The sequence below is a fragment of the Herpailurus yagouaroundi genome, unplaced genomic scaffold (genome assembly GCF_014898765.1).
Source record: "Herpailurus yagouaroundi ecotype Mexico unplaced genomic scaffold, PumYag 77, whole genome shotgun sequence".
Classification (NCBI taxonomy): Eukaryota; Metazoa; Chordata; class Mammalia; order Carnivora; family Felidae; genus Herpailurus; species Herpailurus yagouaroundi.
The window spans coordinates 4,182,904-4,203,948 of NW_024412388.1; the positions used below are offsets into that span (position 1 = coordinate 4,182,904).

At 50.1% G+C, this 21,045-nt stretch overlaps 1 protein-coding gene across 3 annotated transcripts in view; it reads right to left on the reverse strand.

The window, feature by feature from the left end:
• Nucleotides 1–11,137, reverse strand: part of ACOT7 (acyl-CoA thioesterase 7) — a 102,430-nt gene extending 91,293 nt beyond the window's left edge. Inside the window, exon 1 of one of the 3 annotated variants that reach the window (XM_040459756.1) lies at nucleotides 10,988–11,137. In XM_040459756.1, coding sequence (XP_040315690.1) covers nucleotides 10,988–11,118 — 131 coding nt within the window. In that variant the 5' untranslated portion in view covers nucleotides 11,119–11,137. Of the gene's footprint in view, nucleotides 1–4,659; nucleotides 4,731–10,550; nucleotides 10,874–10,987 lie in introns of those variants that run through there. The other 2 variants (XM_040459744.1, XM_040459771.1) reach the window with 2 other exon arrangements.
• Nucleotides 11,138–21,045: the final 9,908 nt, after the last annotated feature.

The following is a 21,045-nucleotide window of genomic DNA, read 5'->3' on the forward strand; positions in this document are numbered from 1 at the left end:
TAAAGTTTTCTGTAGGCTCTACTCAATATGATACATAGATGATTTGGTTCTCCGATGCCCTTCTCAAACCTCTTCGCAAGAAGACAGCATCTACCTGCTACAACTTTTGGCCTTAAAGGGACAGAAAATCCCCCGAAGAAAAACTGCAGTTTGCTCCAATCCGGTTTGATTCTAGGAAACCTGATCTCAGAACAAGAACTCTATTTGGATCAGGCAGTCTTCCTGAACTTCCCAAAACCTAAAACTAAGCACCAATTACAAAGTTTTCTGGAATTGGCTGACTAGTCAAAATTGGGTTCCAAACATCTCTCTTACGGCTCAATCTCTATACGCCCTACTTAAAAAACGAAAGATCAGGGGCTCCCAGCTGGCTGAGTCGGTAGAGCACGCGACTCCTGACCTTGGGATTATGAGTTCGAGCCCCACATTGGGCAGAGAGCTTACTATATGTATAAAAGTGAAAAGGAAAAAATGAAAGGTCAGGGAGACATAGCTTTGGGGACTTTAAGGAAAAGCTTAATAAGACCCCTGCCCTCAGATATCCTAACTCTTTTTTTTATAAAGTTTATTTACTTTGAGAGAGAGAGGGAGAGTGTGAGTGGGGGAGGGGTAGAGAGCATCCCAGGCAAGCTCCGACTGTCAGCGTGGAGCCCAACTCCACAAACTACGAGATCATGAGCCCAATACCAGGCTGGAACTCACGAACTATGAGATCATGACCTGAACCGATATATCGAGGGTCAGACGCTTAACCAACTGAACCACCCAGGCGCCCAGCTACCCTAATTGTTACCTCCCCTTTTCCTCTGTGTAATGAGAGGGAATGGAATGCCTTAGAATACTCATCCACAAAAACACAGGGACCGTTATCGACCCACAGGGTATGGAGCCAACAACCAGACCCTACGGCACGGGAATATCCCCTCACGGCCATTCCTGCCACTAACTACCCTGTTAGTTGAGGCCGCTGAAGAAAAAATCAGGGGACCCACTTCAGCCATCCTTGTATTTTGGCCAAGGGTGAAACCACAAACATTTATGCCAACAGCACGCCTTTGGGGCAGCTCATGGCTTTGGAATGTTGGCTAACAGTGAGGCTCCCTTACCTCGACTGGGAATGGGATAAAAAATGGCTCCCGGCTCCAAAATGTATCAGGTGCCACGCTGCTGGCTGCTCTGCCTATGAGTGAGGCTCCTGGGCATCCCCGGAGACCAAAGGAAACCACCTTGCAGGATTTCTGCCAAAAACGATGCTCTTAAGGAAACCGACAGCCAAATCCGTCATGGTCCCAAGGGATGTCGTCCCAAGTGATAATTTGCAAAATTCGACAAGAGATACCCCACAGTTGGCCCCAGAGAGGGAAAAACAAAACAAGACTGGAAATCTGTTCATTGTTGGCTCAATAAAGAGAGAGAACTCTGGTTCGAACCGAATTAACAATCTGGCCCTACCAGAAATTCTAAACTTCCCACTGCTTGCCTCCATACATGCATTGAACCATTGGTCTACTGACAAAATGATAGTGTTTGTGAACCAACATTGGCAGAGAAAAATTAATAAGGCTGCAAAAAGTGCCTACTTCACTTACCCACCTGTCCAGAGTGCAATCCAGGGAAATCTGTTCGCACTATGCATTTCATACATCTCACCTTGAAATCCTGTTCAGAAACATTATCCCTACCTGGGTAACTCCTCTCAAACTTTGTAGTGATGGGGAAACCCATTTTTCTGGTCAGGTGCCTCAAAAAGTCTGCGTTGTTTGGCTAGTTTTAGCACACTTTTATCGTGCATCCTACCCTCAGTCCTCAAGGTTAGCTGAACACGCTAACCACACCACGAAGATTCACCTGGAAAAATCTGTATGGACCTTCCAGGTCCTTGGCTGAAAACATTGCCATCAGTCCTTCTAAATCCCAGCTCTACCCCCTTTGGAACTTGTAGACTCTCACCCTCTAAGGTAGTCACAGGACATCTAATGCACTTGGCCCCTGCCTCCTCTGACCCATAGTTGACAAAAGGAAACACATTCCAACATTTTAAAGGTCTAATTGCTTCTATTAAAAATAACCATGCTTTGGTATGGGGCGCCTGGCTGGCACGTCGGTGGAACGTCCAACTCTCGATCTTGTCATTGTGGGTTCAAGTCCCGTGTTGGTGGGAGAGATTACTCAAAAAAAAAATTCTTTAGGGGCACCTGGGTGGCTCAGTCGGTTGATCATCTGACTCTTGCTGGTTTCAGCTCAGGTCACCATCTCACAGTTTGTGAGTTCGAGCCCCACGACCAGCTCTGTGCTGACGGTGTGGAGCCTGCTTGAGATTCTCTCTCCCTCTCTCTCAAAATAAATAAATAAACATTTTTTAAATAAAATTTTTAAAAAACATAAAAATAGAGGCACCTGGGTGGCTCAGCCGGTTGAGCCTCTGACTTCGGCTCAGGTCATGATCTCATAGTTCATGAGTTCAAGCCCCACATAGGCTCACTGCTTTCAGCAAGAAGCCCGTGTCAGATCCTCTGTCCCTTTCTCTCTGCCCCTCCCCCGCTGGTGCTCTCTCGAAAATAAATTAAAACATTTAAAAATTAATTAATTAATTAAAAAATAATAGCAAATAAATAAATAAATAAATAACATAAAAATAAAAATAAAAATAAAAATAAAAATAAAAATAAAAAGCCATGCTTTGGTACAGCAATCTTTTCAACATCTGTTTCCAGGAGATGAAGACCTCAGGCATCACACCTTGCAACCTGGAGATTCTGTTGGAAGAGACACCTCCACAAAGCCTCTTCCAACTTGCTAGAAAAGCTCTTCCGAGGTACTGCTAACAGGCTCTTGTGCCGCCAAACGCCAAGGAATAGACTCCTGGACTCACGCGACTCATCTAGAGAAAGCACCACACCCTGACCAGCCCGGCACGCCACCTGATGGCCTGAAAGCAAAGACTTCCCAGAGTTGGAGCAGAGGACATCCGCCGAGACAGCTTTCCTGAGATGTCCTGACCAGGCCTGGGTTCCTCTTCCTCGCCGTTGGCTCCTACTCACTCTCTCGAAAGAAAATGCTCTTGTCCACATTCCCCCAAGCCCTTGCAAAAGGAGGAAACCTCTCCTTTTGATTATGACCCTTTTCAGAAACAGCCTCATCACGATCCCGAGGCAAATTAGTTTTTCACTTGCCTTTTCTAAAGAAGTAAAAGGTTCAGGAGTCACAAAAGTCTTTGACCTGGGCTATTATTTGACTCTGGGTTCTTACCCAAATCCATGGCCACTGAACTCGCAAACTTACAGACTGTCTTATTGGATAACATTTGTTTTTCCAAACAGTTCTTTTGAGAGAACGATACTGTTCTCATACATCTTTAAAGTTTTGCTATTTTTGCAAAAAGTTCACCAGCTATCGCATCCTGCTCAGACCGGCACCGTATCCTCCCCAGTGTCCTGGGGAGGCCATTGCCAATTCTTCCCACATGCTCCAGAGGGACCCACAACTCTGCTCTCAGGGCCGCTCAGCAGGGACTCCCAGGAAGCATTGTAACTGTGGCTTCGCCTCAGTAGGGAGAATTTTTCTCCCCTAAGTCAAAGTAAGTACCAATAAATATTTTCAGTTGGCTACTTTCAGACCTATAGTCCTGGTTTAGACCCATTATACAATTTGGAATTGTTAGGTTACTTGTGTTTGTATTTTTGTGTTTTGCTGCCCGTCAAACTTTTGTAAAAATGATGTAGCCAATCAGGAGATGATCTCCAACGGTTATGGCCTTGGTGAATATGTACTATATATTTTTTTAGTTTTTTTTTTTTTTAACATTTTATTTATTTTTGAGAGCGGGGAAGGGGTAGAGAGAGAAGAGGACAGAGGATCCAAAGTGGGCTCTGTGCGGAGAGCCCGACACAGGGCTCGAACTCATGAACAGTGAGTTCATGACTTGAGCTGAAGCTGGACTCTCAACCCACTGAGTCATCCAGGTGCTCCTCAACTCTGGTTTCAAATGATATGTTCCCACCCACTCCTCCACTCCACACGAGTGACATCACAGCTTGGCATTCGTAAATATCTTAGCATTGCCTCTGAAAGATAAAGACTACAGACAGGGTGCCTGGGTGGCTCAGCTGGTTGGGGAGCTCAATCAGTTAAGTGTCCAGACTCTGGTTTGGGCTCAGGTCATGATCTCACAGTTTGTTAGTTCAAGCCCTGGCACCGTGGGGCTCTATGCTGACAGTGTGGAACCTGCTTAGGATTCTCTCTCTCTGTCTCTCTCTCACCCTGTCTCTCTCTCACCCCTTCCCTACTCACGCTCTCTCCTTCAAAAATATTAAAAAAAAAAAAAAAAAAGATAAAGACTCCATTCAAAAACAGAACTACAAGGGGCGCCTGGGTGGCTCGGTTGGTTGAGCATCCGACTTCAGCTCGCGTCACAATCTCACCACTCACGGGTTCGCACCCTCCGCCGGCCGGGCTCTGTGCTGACAGCCTCAGAGCTGGAGCCTGCTTCCGATTCTGTGTCTCGCTCTCTCTCTGTCCCTCTCCCGCTCATGCTCTGTCTCTTTCTCTCAAAAATAAATGTCAAAAAAAAAAAAAACAACCACACACACACACAAAACAGAACTACAAAACAATTATCCCACCTGACACACAACACCAATTCCTTAGTATCATTAATACCCAGGAAGTGTGCTCAAGTTTCCTCGATGGTGTCCTGGAAGTTTTGAAATCTGCATTTGTGAACTGTATTCACAAATCGCCAAGAGCCGGAAAGACCCGGATGTTCGCTGACAGGTGAAGAGAGAAACATATTGCAGGTAATGGATGCAACAGCAGTGAGCCCTGCAGGCACAGCAGTGGTGCTCACAAGCGCAGCGCTAAGCGTATGATTCCATCCGTATGAGAGTCTAGAAAAGGCAGAAACTAGAGTGAGAGAAAGCAGCCCTGTTTATAGGGATCGGGGGGGTGGGTAGGGACTGACTGAGAAGGAGCAGGAGGGAACTTTTGGGGGTGATGGAAATGTTCTAGGTCACAGCTGTCGTGGTCATTACGTGGATGCACACATTTGCTAAAACTCAGTGAATCGGACACTTAAAAGAGATGCATTTTATTATGTGTTCATTATACTTCATCAGATTGCTTTTTGAAAAGTGTCTGGGTGACTCAGTTGGCTAAGCGCCTGACTCTTGATTTCAGCTCAGATCATGCTCTCACGGTTCATGAGTTCAAGCCTCGCGTCCGGCTCAGTGCTGACAGTGTGGAAGCCTGGTTGGGATTCTCTCTCCCTCTCTCTGCCCCAGCCCTCCCCACCTCCGCAGGCTCTGTCAAAATGTAGAAAAAAAAAATGTTTTTTTAATTTTAAAAAAAGCAGAACTACAATGATCTCACCTTAAAAAAAAAAAAAAAAACCAGAAATTCCTTAATATATTTTAAGTTTCAAAGGACTATTCAAGTTCCCCCAAATATCTCATAAATGCTTTAAAGTCTGCACTTTTGTCGATTTTCTACCTAAGTGTAATTTGCATACAGAAAATGTGCATTTGTAACAAGCTTCCTCAGTTACTCAGGTGTAGGTTGTCCCCAGGTGGGCTGACCATGTAATTCATCCCCCTCCCTGGGACACCTGGAGACACAGTGGACCTGGAAGCCGACCCCTGTCTTCGGGAGGCTGGGCTCCCCTTGCAGAAGCCGCGCCACCCGGTGAAGACCAGTAAAAGACCTCCTCTAGGGTGGCGCCACAGGGCCAGCAGGGGGCGCACTCACACTGCATCGGTCGCAGGCCAGTCAGGAAAATCGGCTCCTTTCAAGTCCACATGGCTTTAGCTACTACTTACCGCTCCTGCAGGAGGAAGAAGGGTTTCCCCTCGCTCCGGCAACAGCCGAGCCAGTGAGAGACAGTCACAACTCGGCCAGTGAGAAGCCACTATCCTTTGAACTCCCAGTTTGCGCCCACAGACTTTGTGTTCGTAACAACCTTCCGAAAGTCCCCTCTCTCCTCTATAAAAGAGCTTTCCTCTCTTTTGTTCTCCAGGCGCCGAGGGTTTTGCTGTAAGCTTCCTTGCCCTGCAATTCCTAAATAAACCCAGTTTTGCCGGTAAAATGACTGACGGCTCCATTCTTTAATATTAATTTATTTGGGGGAGAGTGCAGGCGGGGGAGGGGCAGAGAGAGGGGGACAGAGGATCCAAAGTGGGCTCCGCGCTGACAGCAGCAAGCTCGATGTGGGGCTCAAATTCATGAACCGCGAGATCATGACCTGAGCTGAAGTCGGACGCGCAAGTGACTCAGCCATCCAGGTGCCCCCTCTGACAGCTTCATTCTTAACGTTAACAGGAGAAAGCAACTTCTGGCCTGAGTGAAACCCGGGAGCTGATGGGCTGTGGTGCCACATCCAGGGCAATGCCAAGCTGCCAGGCCCCCTTACAGAGGGAGGCTGGATGGTGGGTGAGAACAGCCGACCCAACCACAGGCTCTCTGAGCTGCAAGAACTGTGCCTTTTCCTAGGGCCTCCACATCCCAGCAAGAAAGGAGTCAGCACCGTGCATTGTTTTATGGAACGTTCCAGAATATTAGCTCAGAGTGTGGTTTCCCTAAATCAGATTCGATGTTTTCCTTAATTCCACTGTAAACCCAAAGGCAGAGCTCAAGGGGAAAAAATTCTAACCCCTTAACATGCTAAAATCCAGGTCCTTTGTCGGTACTACAGTGAACAAAGCAATCGCTAATCTCAATACATTTCCTAGTAGATCTGTATCTAACAGCATGCAAACAAAATACCTTGTAGACCTCACACACTTACCTACAAATAGAGGATTCCTGGATTATCCACCCTGGGCAAAGTCTAAACCAAAGTCCGCCTCCATTAGCTAGGCGGTTCCCAGAGAGCTTCTGAAACCCTTAGGAAATCCTTCCTCTCACAGGCCTGCCATAAATTCCAGTTTTTAAATCCCTCTCCATACTACACTGTCCCACAGTATAGCCACCAGTCACAGGAGACTATCTACGTTTACATTTAAATACATCTAAACGAATGCAATTAAAAATTCACTTCGTCCACATCTGGCCACATCCCACGCACTCAATGGCCAGTGACTGGTATACTGTGCCACCATATTGCACAGACCTGGACATCTCCATCACTGCTCCACAAAGTCCTGCTCTCCAACAACCTGTTACATGGCATGTCCTTCAGCCGTTTTTTCAACAAAGCCTCGGAGGCTTCTACTAGGGGCCCGCACTGATGCCATGATTAAGCCTCACAACCAAATATAAACTGAAGCTTGAGTAAGCGGTGGACAAATCGTAGCAGTGGGGACACCTGGCAGGGAGTACTCTACCAACAGCCTTCAGCTCCTGGTCACGGTCTGCGGTGTGCCCTTGACCAAGTCTTCAACCCTTGAGAGCCTCATTTTCCGCATCTATAACATGACACAGCTGGACTGGGGCTCCTTCCGAGTCTGACATTCTAGAACTCTTGAGTCCAACAAGGAAAAGTGTAACTTAAGCAAAATTTAATTAACATTAGTTAAAAAGAAGCCAAAAGAGGGGCGCCTGGGTGGCGCAGTTGGTTAAGCGTCCGACTTCAGCCAGGTCACGATCTCGCGGTCCGGGAGTTCGAGCCCCGCGTCGGGCTCTGGGCTGATGGCTCAGAGCCTGGAGCCGGTTTCTGATTCTGTGTCTCCCTCTCTCTCTGCCCCTCCCCCGTTCATGCTCTGTCTCTCTCTGTCCCAAAAAAATAAACGTTAAAAAAAAAAAATTAAAAAAAAAAAAAAAAGAAGCCAAAAGAGGACACCTTGGTGGCTCAGTTGGTTAGGCTTCTGACTCTTGATTTGGGCTCAGGTCATGTTCCACAAGATGGAGCCCCATGCTGGGCTCTATGCTGACAGTGCAGGGCCTGCTTGGGATAGTCTCTCTCTCCCTCTTTCTCTCAAAATAAATAAACATTTAAAAAAAAAAAAAAGGAAATAACCAAAATAGTCATAGGAAAAATGTTCTTCTGAACCTAAAAAAATTTTTTTTAATGTTTATTTATTTTTGAGACAGAGAGAGAGCATGAACGGGGGAGGGTCAAAGAGAGAGGGAGACACAGAATCTGAAGCAGGCTCCAGGCTCTGAGCTGTCAGCACACAGCCCGACATGGGGCTCAAACTCACGGACCATGAGATCATGACCTGAGCCAAAGTCAGACGCTCAACCGACTGAGCCACCCAGGTACCCCTGTTCTTCTGAACTTTAAATGCTGTCCTGGAACCTGCATCTTAGGGCCGGATCAAAGGCAGGAGGAGGACAGCACCCTACTGTGGCCTGACTGTCCAAAGTTCAGGCCCTCAAAGATCAACTGTTCTCTTTGTGAGCTCATATGCCCTTTACGAGGCCACTTTTATAACTGCCCAGCACTATGGCAAAGATTGTAATCCCTACAGCCACCCTGACACAGGCATTATCATCTTCAATTCACAAATAAGGAAGCTGAGGCCCAGCGAGGTTAAGGAACACGCAGAAGCCGAAAGCAGCTCACCTACAAGGGGCAGAGCTAAGATTCGAATCCAGGCCCCTTAGCCTCTTGGGCCAGTGTCCCACTTTTTGGACAAAAAAGAGCTTTCATTTACTTCCAAGGCGCCGGCCACTCTGCCAAGCACTGGATACACTTTCTTTAACACTCAGAACAACCCATGAGAAAATGGGGACACGGAAAGGTCAGGCAGCTTCCAAAGGGGCAGAGGCTGAATTCATTTCAGCAATGCCAATTAACGTTTAGTTAGCAAATTACGTTTTCCTTGTCGGACTCCAGGGCTGGTTCTAACCACTGCCTTCCCCAGCCTTCAGGGCCCCTATCTCTTCAACATTGCCTTCCACACCAAGAGCATGTGACCACTCTTAATTATCTAGGATGGTAGAGGTTTGGGCCTCCTTCTCTGCTGAACTGTGGACCCCAGAAGATGAGGACCAAATTTTCCATGTGGGTGTCCCTCCGTGGCGCTTTGCTCTCTGGAGGCATCCAGTAAAACTTGTTAAATTCATGGGCTTGGCTGTCCTAGGGCAGGAGGCTCCTCTTTCAACATGGGGTGTCAGCTCAGATGTCCTTAAAGGGCTCCCCACCCTCGTATGTCCACTCTCCAGAATCCTGGGGTTTCTGTGGGCCAAGCCCTTGTGACCACGGCCGTTGTCACAGCCCCACCCACACTCCCTTTGGCAGTCATGCTGGGCACCTGAGGCTCACCTCAGCCAGGCATCCTGCCCACCTGTCCCAAGACTACTCAGAGACAATATGCGATTGTGAATGTGCCACAGGCAGCCCTGTACACACCATGGGTAACAAAAAGCACACACACATGCTTGTGCACACACGGGAAGCGTCTAAAACTATCCAAGAACTATTAACTGTTAGAAGCTGGTTAAAGAAAGATGATATGTATAGACTGGCTATTCATCATCCTCATGAAGTAAATAAAAGCCTGGCCTTCCACGTGTAGACTGAAATCAGTATCTTCTTTTTGGGGTGAGCGCAGTGGAAAGTACACGGGTCTGGAGACAGAAGACCTGGCAGGGGCTGCCCTCAGGCTCTTGTGGCTGGATGACCTTACAGAGACATTGGGTCTCCCAGAACCTCAGTTTCCTTCCTCTCTTCACAGCGGTGAGACCCCTGCCATCCTTTCTCCCAGGTAAGTTGGGCAAACCGAATGAGAAGAGAGACACACAAGCCCTTTGTAAACCATGATTGCCAAGGTCACTTGGCCAATACGAGGCAGAGCCTGATCCAAGACCCTGACTCCAGGCCCGCCTGTTTCCCAAAGTCAGTTGCTTCTATCATTTTGCCAGGAACTTATAGTTAGTGGGGCCATGACTGCCACACAGCCAATAACAAAGGGAACAGAGCAAGGTTCCCCTTAAAGATCTCCTCTCCCTAAGAACGCTCAAAACTGACCTTGAGGTTAGGAAAGGCTTCTGATGGCGTCAGAAGTAGGGGTGGAGTCAAGGCACCCCAAGAATCCAACACTTACTACACATCCAGTTGTTGTCTTTTCCAGGGAGATGTCACCATCCACAGGAAACCAACCTGGTGGGTGGGACCCAAGGTCGGTGTGATGCCCAACCTCCAAATCTGAGGAACCTACCCCAAACCAGGAAGCAGCTCATTCTTAGTGGTGTGTCAGGCAGACTAGGCCCGGCTGCAGGCCCCAGTCCTAGTGAGGCCTTCCCAGACTGGCCCTTACTCAGCTCACGCTCAAATACTAGCGTGCCTGCTTCCGATTCTGTCCAAGGTAATGAAGAGTAACCTTGAGGCTGCCCTCCCCGCTCCAGTGGGAAACGAGCCAGCTCACGATCTCCAGCTTCCTCTGGGGGCTTCTATCTACCCATGGCCCGTGGAGGAAGGAAGGCCGGGGGTGGTCCGCTGCGAAGAACAACCCGTTGCCCCCATTGTGTAAGATGCTACCAGGCTCAATGGAGCAATTAACCTTTCGAGGGGATGGGTATTTTCTGCTCCTCCGTTAACACCGACTCCCCGAAAAAGCAGAGGCAGACAGGAAAGGGACTGTATCTCTGCAGCCTCCGCCCACTCGGGTACCCACCGAGGGGCTCGCCTGGCAAGCTGGTAATCTGCACCCCACCTCTCAGGGGATCCGGCAGGCGATGCACCACCGCCCGGAGAACGCCCTCGGATTAGGGGGCTCAGCGGGACCCCGGCAGGGGCTCCGGCGCGCTCGGGCACCGGGCGGGGCGGGGCGGAGCGCCAGGGATGCGCATCGACCCCGCCCGGGGACGGCGCCGCGCGGATTCCTCCCGCAAACAGCCTGCGTGGCCGCGGCGCCGTCCCCGGGATGTGCCTCAGGCCGCCGGCGCTGCGGGCCTTGAGGAGCATCCAGGCCTCGGCGGGAGGGCGGCGAGTCGGAGAAGCCGGGCCCGGCCGCGGGCTGGGGCGGGGGGCAGGGCGGGCTGGGGCGGGCCGGGGAGGCCCGGGCGCTGACTCGGCGTCCGGGCTGCTCGCCGCTCCGCGCGCCCCGCTTACCGGCAGATCTGGATGGCGGACGGGGTCTCCGCGGCGGGGCCCGACATGCTGGCGGCGTCGGCGAACGACTGAAAGAGAACGCAGGTGTCTGGCAGGCCTGGCGCGGAATGAATGAGCCCGGGCGGCGCCATGGAGGGGGAGGGTGGAGGCGGGGCCTGCGCGTCGGAGGGGCGGGACCTAGGCGCCGGCGGCGAATCGAATGCGGTCTCTTGCGCAGGCCCCGCCCCTGCGCGCCCCGCCCCTCGGGCCGCCGCCGGCGCCCGGGGCGTCCGGTTCTGGCGGCGGTGGGGCGCGGTGGGGAGCCGCTTCCAGAAGGTTCGGCGACTGTTGGGCGGTGCCGAGCGCGGCAGCCGCGTGGATCAGCCTCGCCCCGCGCCGCGCGTGTCCGCGGGGGGGGGGGGGGGGGGGCCGTCCCGGCACCCGACGCGGGGCGGTGGCGGATACAGCGCCCCGCGAGGTGGGCGAGCCCGGGCTCGGAGGCCCTGGGGCTGGAGTGCGGCAGGAAGGCCTGCGGGGGTCCGCCTCCGGGGCTTGCACTCTCGAATCAGCCCCTGACGGGAAATTGGAAGTCCCCCCACCCCCCGTAAACGAGCATTTATGGCGGAACTGCTGGGTATTGTGCTGGGAGGGCACGTGGGTGCGCAGAACCCGGAGTCAGGAGCCGGCGAGCTGGGCGGCAGACGACCAAGGGCCCGGGATGGCCTACACCGCCGGCTGCAGGCAGGGAATCTGCCTACGCGGTGCGCTGCAGACCGCCTCGAGCTTCGTGCAGGATTTCCTGGAAGCCCTGAGCTTTTGCTTGGAGGTGTGCGTGCGGGCGGCGGTAGGGCGGTAGGTGCGGTAGGGCGCCCTAAAGATGGTGAGCTGTTCTGTTGCACAGCCCAGGTCAAGTCTGGGTTGCAAAATAGGCTTAACACACACCAAAGAGGGAAAAGGTGATTACATCTGTGTGCCAGAATTGCAGAGAGCTTTTTACTCCGTATAAGATGTGACTTTTCCACATTTGTTAACCGTGAACATAAATTGCTTTTGTAGTCAGATTTTTAAAAATCAAATAAAACCCACAAAATAGGCTCTTCAGTGAGATTTGAAAACCCATTTATACTAAACTAAATAGCTCTGAAGGAATCCTGTCTCATCCTGGTCAGTCCCGCATTATCAGACGCTAGAGGCAGCCCAGCTCATGTCTAAGTCCTTGGAATAGAGGGGACAGTCCGGATCACATCTATGTTTTAAGACGATTGCATTAGAAATTTTGTTTTCTAGCGTGAGTTAAATTGATGCAAGCACCAAGGGTCACCAAGCCTATTTAACCACCACGTCATCCCAGGATGGGTCCCAAAGGGGATAGATTTCTTAGGATGGGACCTAGCAGCAACAAACCAGATTTGGAGCCTTAGGCAAGGCAGTTTCCTTACCGGTTAATTGGGGGTAATATTTACCTGACCTTCCCCAGGAGAAATGAGGTAATGAATGTAAGGGGCCCCACACATCAATAATTTAGGGCCTTCCTTCCTTTTTGTTCTCACCTTTCCTACTCAAATGTCCTGTCTCTCCAGTCTTCCCAGACGGTCAATGCAATGGAACAAGTCTTTCCTGGGGCCCTGCCCTTTTTGTATAGGTGGGAGCATTCCCATGAAGTTGGATACCTTTTGTTCTTCGAAAACCTCAAAAACTCTGATTTGGAGACAAATCCGGGACACAAGAAACCTGACTGTGACCACCTGCTGAACCATATTCCTAGACTAGGGAATGGGCTGAATGGTTCAGGATTACATAGACTTGTCCCTCCCAGAGGGAGACAAAAAAAAGGGATCTGGGACAACATCTGTACCTTTGGAAAAGGGTGTGGCTAAGCTCTGGCCCAAAGACAGCATCTGTCAACACTCTCCATGTGACAGCTCTTCTTGTAGCAGAGGGAGCCAGGGAACGTGACCTTTCAGCCCAGATATTGCCGTGTCCTGCTTCTGTAGAGAAAATGGTGCTCCGGGATTAACCACTTGTATGTCATTGCCAGTTGTTTATGCTGTTGCCCAGTGTTCAAGGTCAGCAGTGGGGGGGGGGGGGGGCATCCCTTAGCAAAGCCATTACCAGTTAGCTTTACTACAGCGCTGGTGGATTTACCCTGGTCTTTCACCTTACAGCCTCCGTCCTTCCCACGTCAGGTTTGTCCCTGTTTCCTCAAGCTGTTGAGCCATTTCCGTCCCCGTCTTTTGGGGCAAAACTTCTCAGAAAAGCTGTTGATATACACACCCTCTGTCCTCTATACCCCCCTCCCATCCTCTTCTGAACCCATTCCATCCCTGGGTTTCGTCTCTACAGCTCAGTTTGTCAAGGTCACTAATTCCTTCCCAAGTTGTTAAATCCAGCAATCTGCTGTCAGAAGTCATCTCTCTCGAAACGTGAACTCCTTGCCTTCCAAGACACCCCACGCTACTACTTTTCGGGCCACTTTGCTGGGTCTGCCCTGCTAGTTCTGCCATGTGGGATGCCCGGAACTCTCCCCCGAATTCGAGACTCTCGCCTAGACTCCGAGACTCACTAGACTCCTCATGCCTGGACCTCACATCACCCCAGTGGTGTTCTAGGCAGCTCCCACTCCCCCTGAGACTGCTTCTCCCAGTCTTCCCCATTACAGTTTCTTTTTTCCAATTGTTCAAGCTAACAACTTGGGGACTCACCTGTGACGCGTTTCTCTCCCATCCCTCATCCAACCCATCCGCAAATCCTGCCAGCTCTGCATCCAGAGCAAGTCTAGGCAAGCCAGTTAAGCGTCTGACTTCGTCTTAGGTCATGATTTCATGGTTAGTGAGTTCGAGCCCCGTATCGGGCTCTGTGCTGACAGCTCAGAGCGTGGAGCCTGCTTCAGATTCTTCCTGCCCCTCCCCTGCTCACACTCGGCCTCGCCTCAAAAATAAACATTAGAAAACATTAAACAAGGAAAGTAAGTCTAGAATGTGCCCTGTCTCCCTGTAGCATTCCAAGCATCGTCCACACCTCTGTCCAGATGTCCTCATCTCCGCTCTCCCCGTGCTTACGTGGTCCCCACCACCATGACCCCTCAGAGGGTCCTTGACTACACCTAATGCCTCTTTCCTCAGGCACCCCCAAGCTTCAGCCCTCACTTCCTTGGTCTTTACTAAAATATCATCTGTAAATAAGGCCTTCCCTGGCCACCTGTCAAAAGCTGAGTTCCTCAGTAGCCCCTACTCTCTCCCTGGCTTAATTTTCCCCTTAGCTCTTAATGCCACTTAATATATATTTTACTCATCTATTTTTTTTTAACGTTTATTTATTTTTGAGACAGGGAGAGACAGAGCATGAACAGGGGAGGGTCAGAGAGAGGGAGACACAGAATCTGAAACAGGCTCCAGGCTCTGAGCTGTCAGCACAGAGCCCGATGCGGGGCTCGAACTCACGGACTGCGAGATCATGACCTGAGCCGAAGCCGGCCGCTTAACCGACTGAGCCACCCAGGCGCCCCGCGACTGTTTTATTATTTTTTTCAAGTCAGTAGGGAGTATTGGATATGAAGCAATGGGGACCCTCATACACCAATGGTGGAAACGCGAGTTAGGCGGGCTCTTTGGAGAATAACAACCAAAAATAATTGCTAAAGCTTGAAACTGCCATAGTCTTTGACCCAGAAACTCTACTACTGGGTACATCTCCAGTGTATTGAGCGTGAGGTCACCCAGAAGGGCTTCAAAAAGGATTCACAGCGGCACTGTTTGTGATAACCCCAAACTGGAACTCAAATGCCCGTCAGCAGTACACCAGATCAGTGGATTGCAGCACGCTCATCAGCGCCATACTGAGTAGCCGTGGAAACCCACGAACTTCAGTTGCACACGACGAATCACGATGTGGGGGGAAAGAAGAAAGATCCCAAGGAACGTATAGGATCAAGCAGCGAATACTCTATTCGCGCCAGTCCCAAAAGGGTAAGGGTTGGCGAAGATGTGGAGAAAAGGGAAACCTTTGACACTGTTACTAGGAATGCAAATGGGTACAGCCACTGTGGAAAACCATATGGCAGCTCCTCAAGAAGTGAAAAAGAGAACTACCTTATAATCCAGCAAGCCCACTTCTGGGTATATGTCCAAAGGAAATGAGACCACCATCTCGAAAAGGTATCTGCGTTGTAGTGCTCATTGTAGCATGATTCACATTGAAACAGCCTAAGTGTCCATCAATGGATGGACAGGATCAGGAAAATTCAATATATATAAATTATATAATTTTATACACACACACACACACACACACACACACACACACACACGATGGGATACTATTCAGCCTTTAAAATGAAGGAAATCTTGTCATTTGCAACAACATAGACGAACCTGGAGAGCATTATGCTAAGTGAAATAAGCCAGACAGAGAAATATAAATACCGCACGGTACGATTCAGGTAGAATCCTGTAAAAAAAAAAAAAAAAATGTTGAACTCTTAGGAACAGAGAGTAGAAACGTGGTTGCCAGGACTGGGGCTTAGGGGAAATGGGAAGAGGTTGGTAAAATGGTGCCAGCTTTTATCTGTAAGGTGAATAAGGTCTCAGAATCTAATGCGTAACGTGGTGACTGTAGTTGAAAACGCTGTATTGCATAACGGGAATTTGCTAAGAATAAATAAACAACTCTGTTAGGAAAATATAAACAGGTGGTAAGAGACTGTTGTCATCAAGGAGGGTCACAGGGAATGAGGTGAGTGGGGGCGGTATTCACATTTCTTCTCCTGACCGGGGTGATGGCATACGGGATCGTTATTTTTTTACGCTGTAAATGTAAGTTTGATATTTTGTTTTTAATATGCATTTATTTATCTTGAGAGAGACAGAGACAGCACAAGTCGGGGAGAGGCAGAGAGAGAGAATCCCAAGCAGGCTCTGCACAGCCAACACAGAGCCCGATGTAGGGCTCCATCACAGGAACCGTGAGATTGCGACCTGAGCAGAAGTCAAGAGTCGGACGCTTAACCGACTGAGCCACCCAGGTGCCCCTGAATACCATGTCTTTTTTTTTTTTTTTAATTTTTTTTTCAACATTTATTTATTTTGGGGACAGAGAGAGACAGAGCATGAACGGGGGAGGGGCGGAGAGAGAGGGAGACACAGAATCGGAAACAGGCTCCAGGCTCTGAGCTGTCAGCACACAGCCCGACGCGGGGCTCGAACTCCCGGACCGCAAGATCGTGACCTGGCTGAAGTCGGACGCTCAACCGACTGCGCCACCCAGGCGCCCCTGAATACCATGTCTTAAACTGAAGATTTGACTCCGGTGTAAGCATGAATTTATCACTCAGAGCTGTGAAAGAGAAGGGGCCAAAGAAACACCGGGTGCATGCCCCTGAAACTGTCCGTGTGTCCTTGAGCACCATTCACCTGACCTGCGCCTGGAAAGGGGTGAGGCAGAGGCGGGGTAACGGACTGGGGGCTGGCTATAGACCCCCAGAGAAGGGCTCCCGGGAAGTGCACTTAGCACCACGTATCGGTGTCACTGCCGTTGCCTCCTTCACATGGGAGAGCAGGCCCTGTGAGTAAACGCAGAGACCTTTCCGCGAGCCTTTGTCCAGAAGTCACGTGAAGCTCACCCTTGGGGAGCCCCAGCAGACTGCCAGAGTCAAGGGACCTTCTGTGACTGGGTGGGAGATGAGTTGCAGACAGAGGAGGGAGGCCAATCAGAGAGAGAGGGATGTAGGCTTAGGAGCAAGGGCCCCAGGCCGCGCTGCGTGAGCCCCGTGCGGCCTCGCATTGTCTCCTGATGCACCTGTGCCCTGGCTCATTTGTTAGGAGACACAGGGAAATGACAGCAACTGCCCCGCTGGTTGTTGGAAGGAAGAAATGAGTTGATACCATAAGGCACTTGGAATAGGATGTGGCACAAGAGGAAAGGTCAGCTTAAGTTTTCGTGAACCAGCTTGTGAAGCCCAGTTGTCCTGAGGTCCTGGGGGCTCCGGGTATGATTTGACCAGACGGGATTCCGTCTGCCTTGTGCCAGAGCGCTCTAACTGGGGTCCCGGAAGAAGACCCCGATTAGTTCAAGCAGGCACCGGTACAAGAAAAGGACAGTGCTGGATTCTCCAGGGCTCACCATGTCCTTTTGGGTGTCAGGCACCAGATGCAGCCTGGAAGGGGCCACCTGGCCAGCCCTGTGCGCCCTCTGTCTCCTTCTAATGTCAATGACATCCAGCTGCTGTTGTTGTTGTTGTCTTAATGTTTGTTTATTTTTGAGAAAGAGAGGACACGCGGGGGAGGGGCAGAGAGAGAAGAACAAAGGATATGAAGCAGGGCTCGAACTCACGGACCTCGAGTTCATGACCTGAGCCAAAGTGAGACACTCAATCGACTGGGCCACCCAGGTGCCCCGATATTTAGCTGTTTCACTAAAGATTTGTTTTTCCTCCTAAGAGATGCTGGACCCTTCGTGATTCTAGCAACTTGTCTATATTCAGTAGCATCTTGTCTACTGCATTGAGTGGACAAGCCCCTCCATCTGTTGCCAGCAGGAAACCTACAAAGGCTGAAGCATGGCCTCCGTCTCAGGGAGGACTACTGAGGCTGCTTAGAGACCTCACCGGTACCCAGCCCACTCCTAACACCTGTAAGATCAAGCCCTGGGGCTCTGACCCCACAGTGAGCCACTCTGAAGAAACCCAGACCTGATAAACCACCGGTTTGAAAGCAGGACCCATAATCCAAGAGGGCAAGCAAAGAACAAATTGGTCCTTACACGGAGAAGAAAAACACCCAAGGGTTTAGAATAGACAAGAGATGCACTTTCCAAGTGAAGCATTTAGAAATCATCCCTTCGACTCGTAAGTAGGTCAAACTGTAAATCTAGAATTATAGCCTTGTCCGGGTGCCCGCATGAGAGTGTTGGTGAGAGGTGATCTTCAAAGTGCCTTTAGAGGTGGGAGTTCCCTTCCTTTGTAAGCCCAGTGGCCCCTGGGCGCTGTGTCTGAAGCTCTGTGGCTCCACCTAGGGGCCGAGCCCCCAAACCGCTGCATTCTTCCCTAGCCCCTGGCCCCAGCCTGGGCTCCACCCGCCTTCAGATCCTGCTAAAAAATCAAAATAAACTTCCCCTTACTAAAACTTATACCAGGAACCCTGTGATTACAACAAAAACCACTCAGAGTGAGAGAAATTCTATTTTTTTTTCCCCACACACGTGATAATTAAAAAAACTGGGGTATAATTACAGTTTCTCAAAGGCCCTGGGGGAAAAATGATGCTGGTTTCATGCATCAAGTAATTGCTGTTTGAAGAGCCAAAGGGCCCTAATTTGCTAGAGATACTTAAATCAGATCCCACATGGTTGTGTGAGTCGCGAAGAACCCTGCAGGGCACAGCTCCCAGGTTCCCAGCCCCACCCCCTGTTCTCTGCCTGTGACAGGCTCCCCAGAGAAGCGACTGCTGTGTAACCAAACCCTTGCCTGGCGAGAGCTTTGGGTGACCCCTCCAAATGCTCATCTAAATGCCCAGGTCACTGAGGGAACAGAACCGCTTTTATGCCTCAGCGGTCCAGTAACACAAATTGGATTTGGTGTTCGTGTCCTTAAGAGGGTTCATTTCGTAACTGGTCTTGGGAAGGCTGACTAGTTGGGTGAAGAGGTTAAAGGGAGGGATCCAGGGGCGCCTGGATGATCATGATCGCGCATTCATGGGTTCGAGCCCGGCATAGGGCTCTGTGCTGACAGCTAGGAGCCTGGAGCCTGCTTTGGATTCTGTGTCTCCCTCTCTCTCTGCCCCTCCCCTGCTTATGCTCTGTCTCTCAAAAAATAAAATAAAACATTACAAAAGAAAGGGGGGGGAAGGATGCAGAGCCCTGCAGCAGGGCCCCACCTTCAGGCACACCTAGCTGTGTGGCTTCAGGTAAGTTCCTTGACCTCTCTGTGCTTCAGGCTCCTCATCTACAAAATGAGAATAACAGTATACACCTCATAGGGTTTTTATGAGGTATCAGTGAGTTAATACATAAAAGTCGTTGAGAGCAGTGCCTGATGCATAGGGAGGGCTCAATAAATGGTAGTTGACAGCATGACTAGTTAATGAAGATTATTGTCATGCATTTAACAAAAATTTATTGAGCATTTTATACATGCCAGGCCGTGTACTGGGCACCACCATCATGCCTATGATACCACACAGAAACCGTCTAGATATTTTTTTAAGCTGATATATTTTGAGATTGCGTGTGCACTAACAGGGGAGGGGCAGAGAGAGAGGGAGAGGGGGGGGGGAAATTGTAAGCAGGCTCCGTGGTGTCAGCACAGAAGCCTGATGCAGGGCTTGAACTCACAAACCGTGAGATCATGACATGAGCTGAGATGAAGGGTTGGAAGCTTAACCTACCGAGCCACCCAGGCGCCCCAGAAACCATCTAGATATTTATATATAAGGCATACGTGCAGGAAAATGCACAATCATAATCGTACAGTTGATTATCACAAAATAAATACACCCATTAGCCCCCCAGACCGCGAATGATGACATCACCAACACCCCAGAAGGCTCCCGCCTGTGCTCTCCCAGAAACGGCACCCCTCCCTGGTACAGACGATCGCTGTGTACAACGTCAGTGTGACAGGTGGCCGTGGCTGCTGCCGGGAGCAGTGGTCTGCTTGCTTTTGTCACTGCATAGCATCCATCGCGTGAGCAAAGCCTTCCTTACGTTTCCGACCCAGCGTTTCCAAAAGCGGTGTCCTCACTCCTCACTCTTTCTAGACCACTGTTCTCTGGCTCTCAAGTCCTCTGAGCCTGCCGGCCATCACTGCCCTGTGGTAGTCTTGCGGTCACGGGGAGGTCATGGCCCCACATTCCTTGTCAAAGTGCTCAGCTGCCCCCGCACCGTTTATTCTCCCACATTCTGTGTGTCCTCGGCTCTTTTTGCCCCCTTTTCCTGCCCTCTTTCGGGTTGTGGGTTCCTTATGGTTCCACATCATCTCCCCATCGTGTCTTCTTAACTGTGCCTGTTCCCAGTGCGTGCTCCGTGGACCCCTGGCGGTCCTCGTGTCTAACAAATATACAGGGTTTTCTCAGAAGCTTCCTGATGTGTGGTGAGACTATATCATGAAATCAGTCGGTATTTCGAAGATCTGCATAACTCAGGGAAGCGATATTTTTCAGATGACTAATGCAGGATGTTACATAATCACACGTGGGTAAAAGACCCATTCAAAATGCCAGATAGGGCGCCTGGCTGGCTGAGTGGCTGGAACGTGAGAGTCTTGATTTCGGGGTGGTGAGTTCAAACCCCACATTGGACATAAAGCTTACTTTTTTTAAAAAGTGCCAGATAGGGGCGTCTGGGTGGCTCAGTTGGTTAAGCCTCTGACTTCGGCTCAGGTCATGATCCCGCGGTCCATGGGTTCAAGCCCCACATCAGGCTCTGTGCTGACAGCTCGGAGCCTGGAGCCTGCTTCTAATTCTGTGTCTCCCTCTCTCTCTCTGCCCCTTCACAGCTGGTGCTCTGTCTCTGTCTCCCTCGAAAATAAACATCAAAAAATTTAAAAATAAATACATTAATTAAAAAGTGCCAGATGGATCAGTGGAATTAACGTAAGAGAGCATGACAAAGCAGTATATCCATATGGTTTTGGATTCTGCATTGCAGCTGACCTTGAAGGAGTTAGCACCTGTTGGGTTTTGATGTAGTAGCAAAGAAAAGTATCCACAAGTTTCTGAAAAGACTATTAAAACATTAAAATACTCCTCCTTTGGGGCACCTGGGTGGCTCAGTCGGTTGAGCGTCCAACTTTGGCTCAGATGGTCCGTGGCGATCTCGTGGGCTGTGGGTTCGAGCCCCACATCAGGCTCGCTGCTGTCAGCCTAACAGTGTAGAGCCCGCTTCAGACCCTCTGTCCCCCTCTCTCTGCTCCTCCCCTGCTTGCGCTGTCTCCAAAATAAATATGAAAAAAAATTTTTTTAAATACTTCTCCTTTTCCCAACGATATATTTGTGTGTGTTTTCATACGCTTCCATGGGAACAACATATCAGAACACGCTGAGCGCAAGAGATAGGAGAATCTGTCTTCTAGTAATACAGATAGCAAA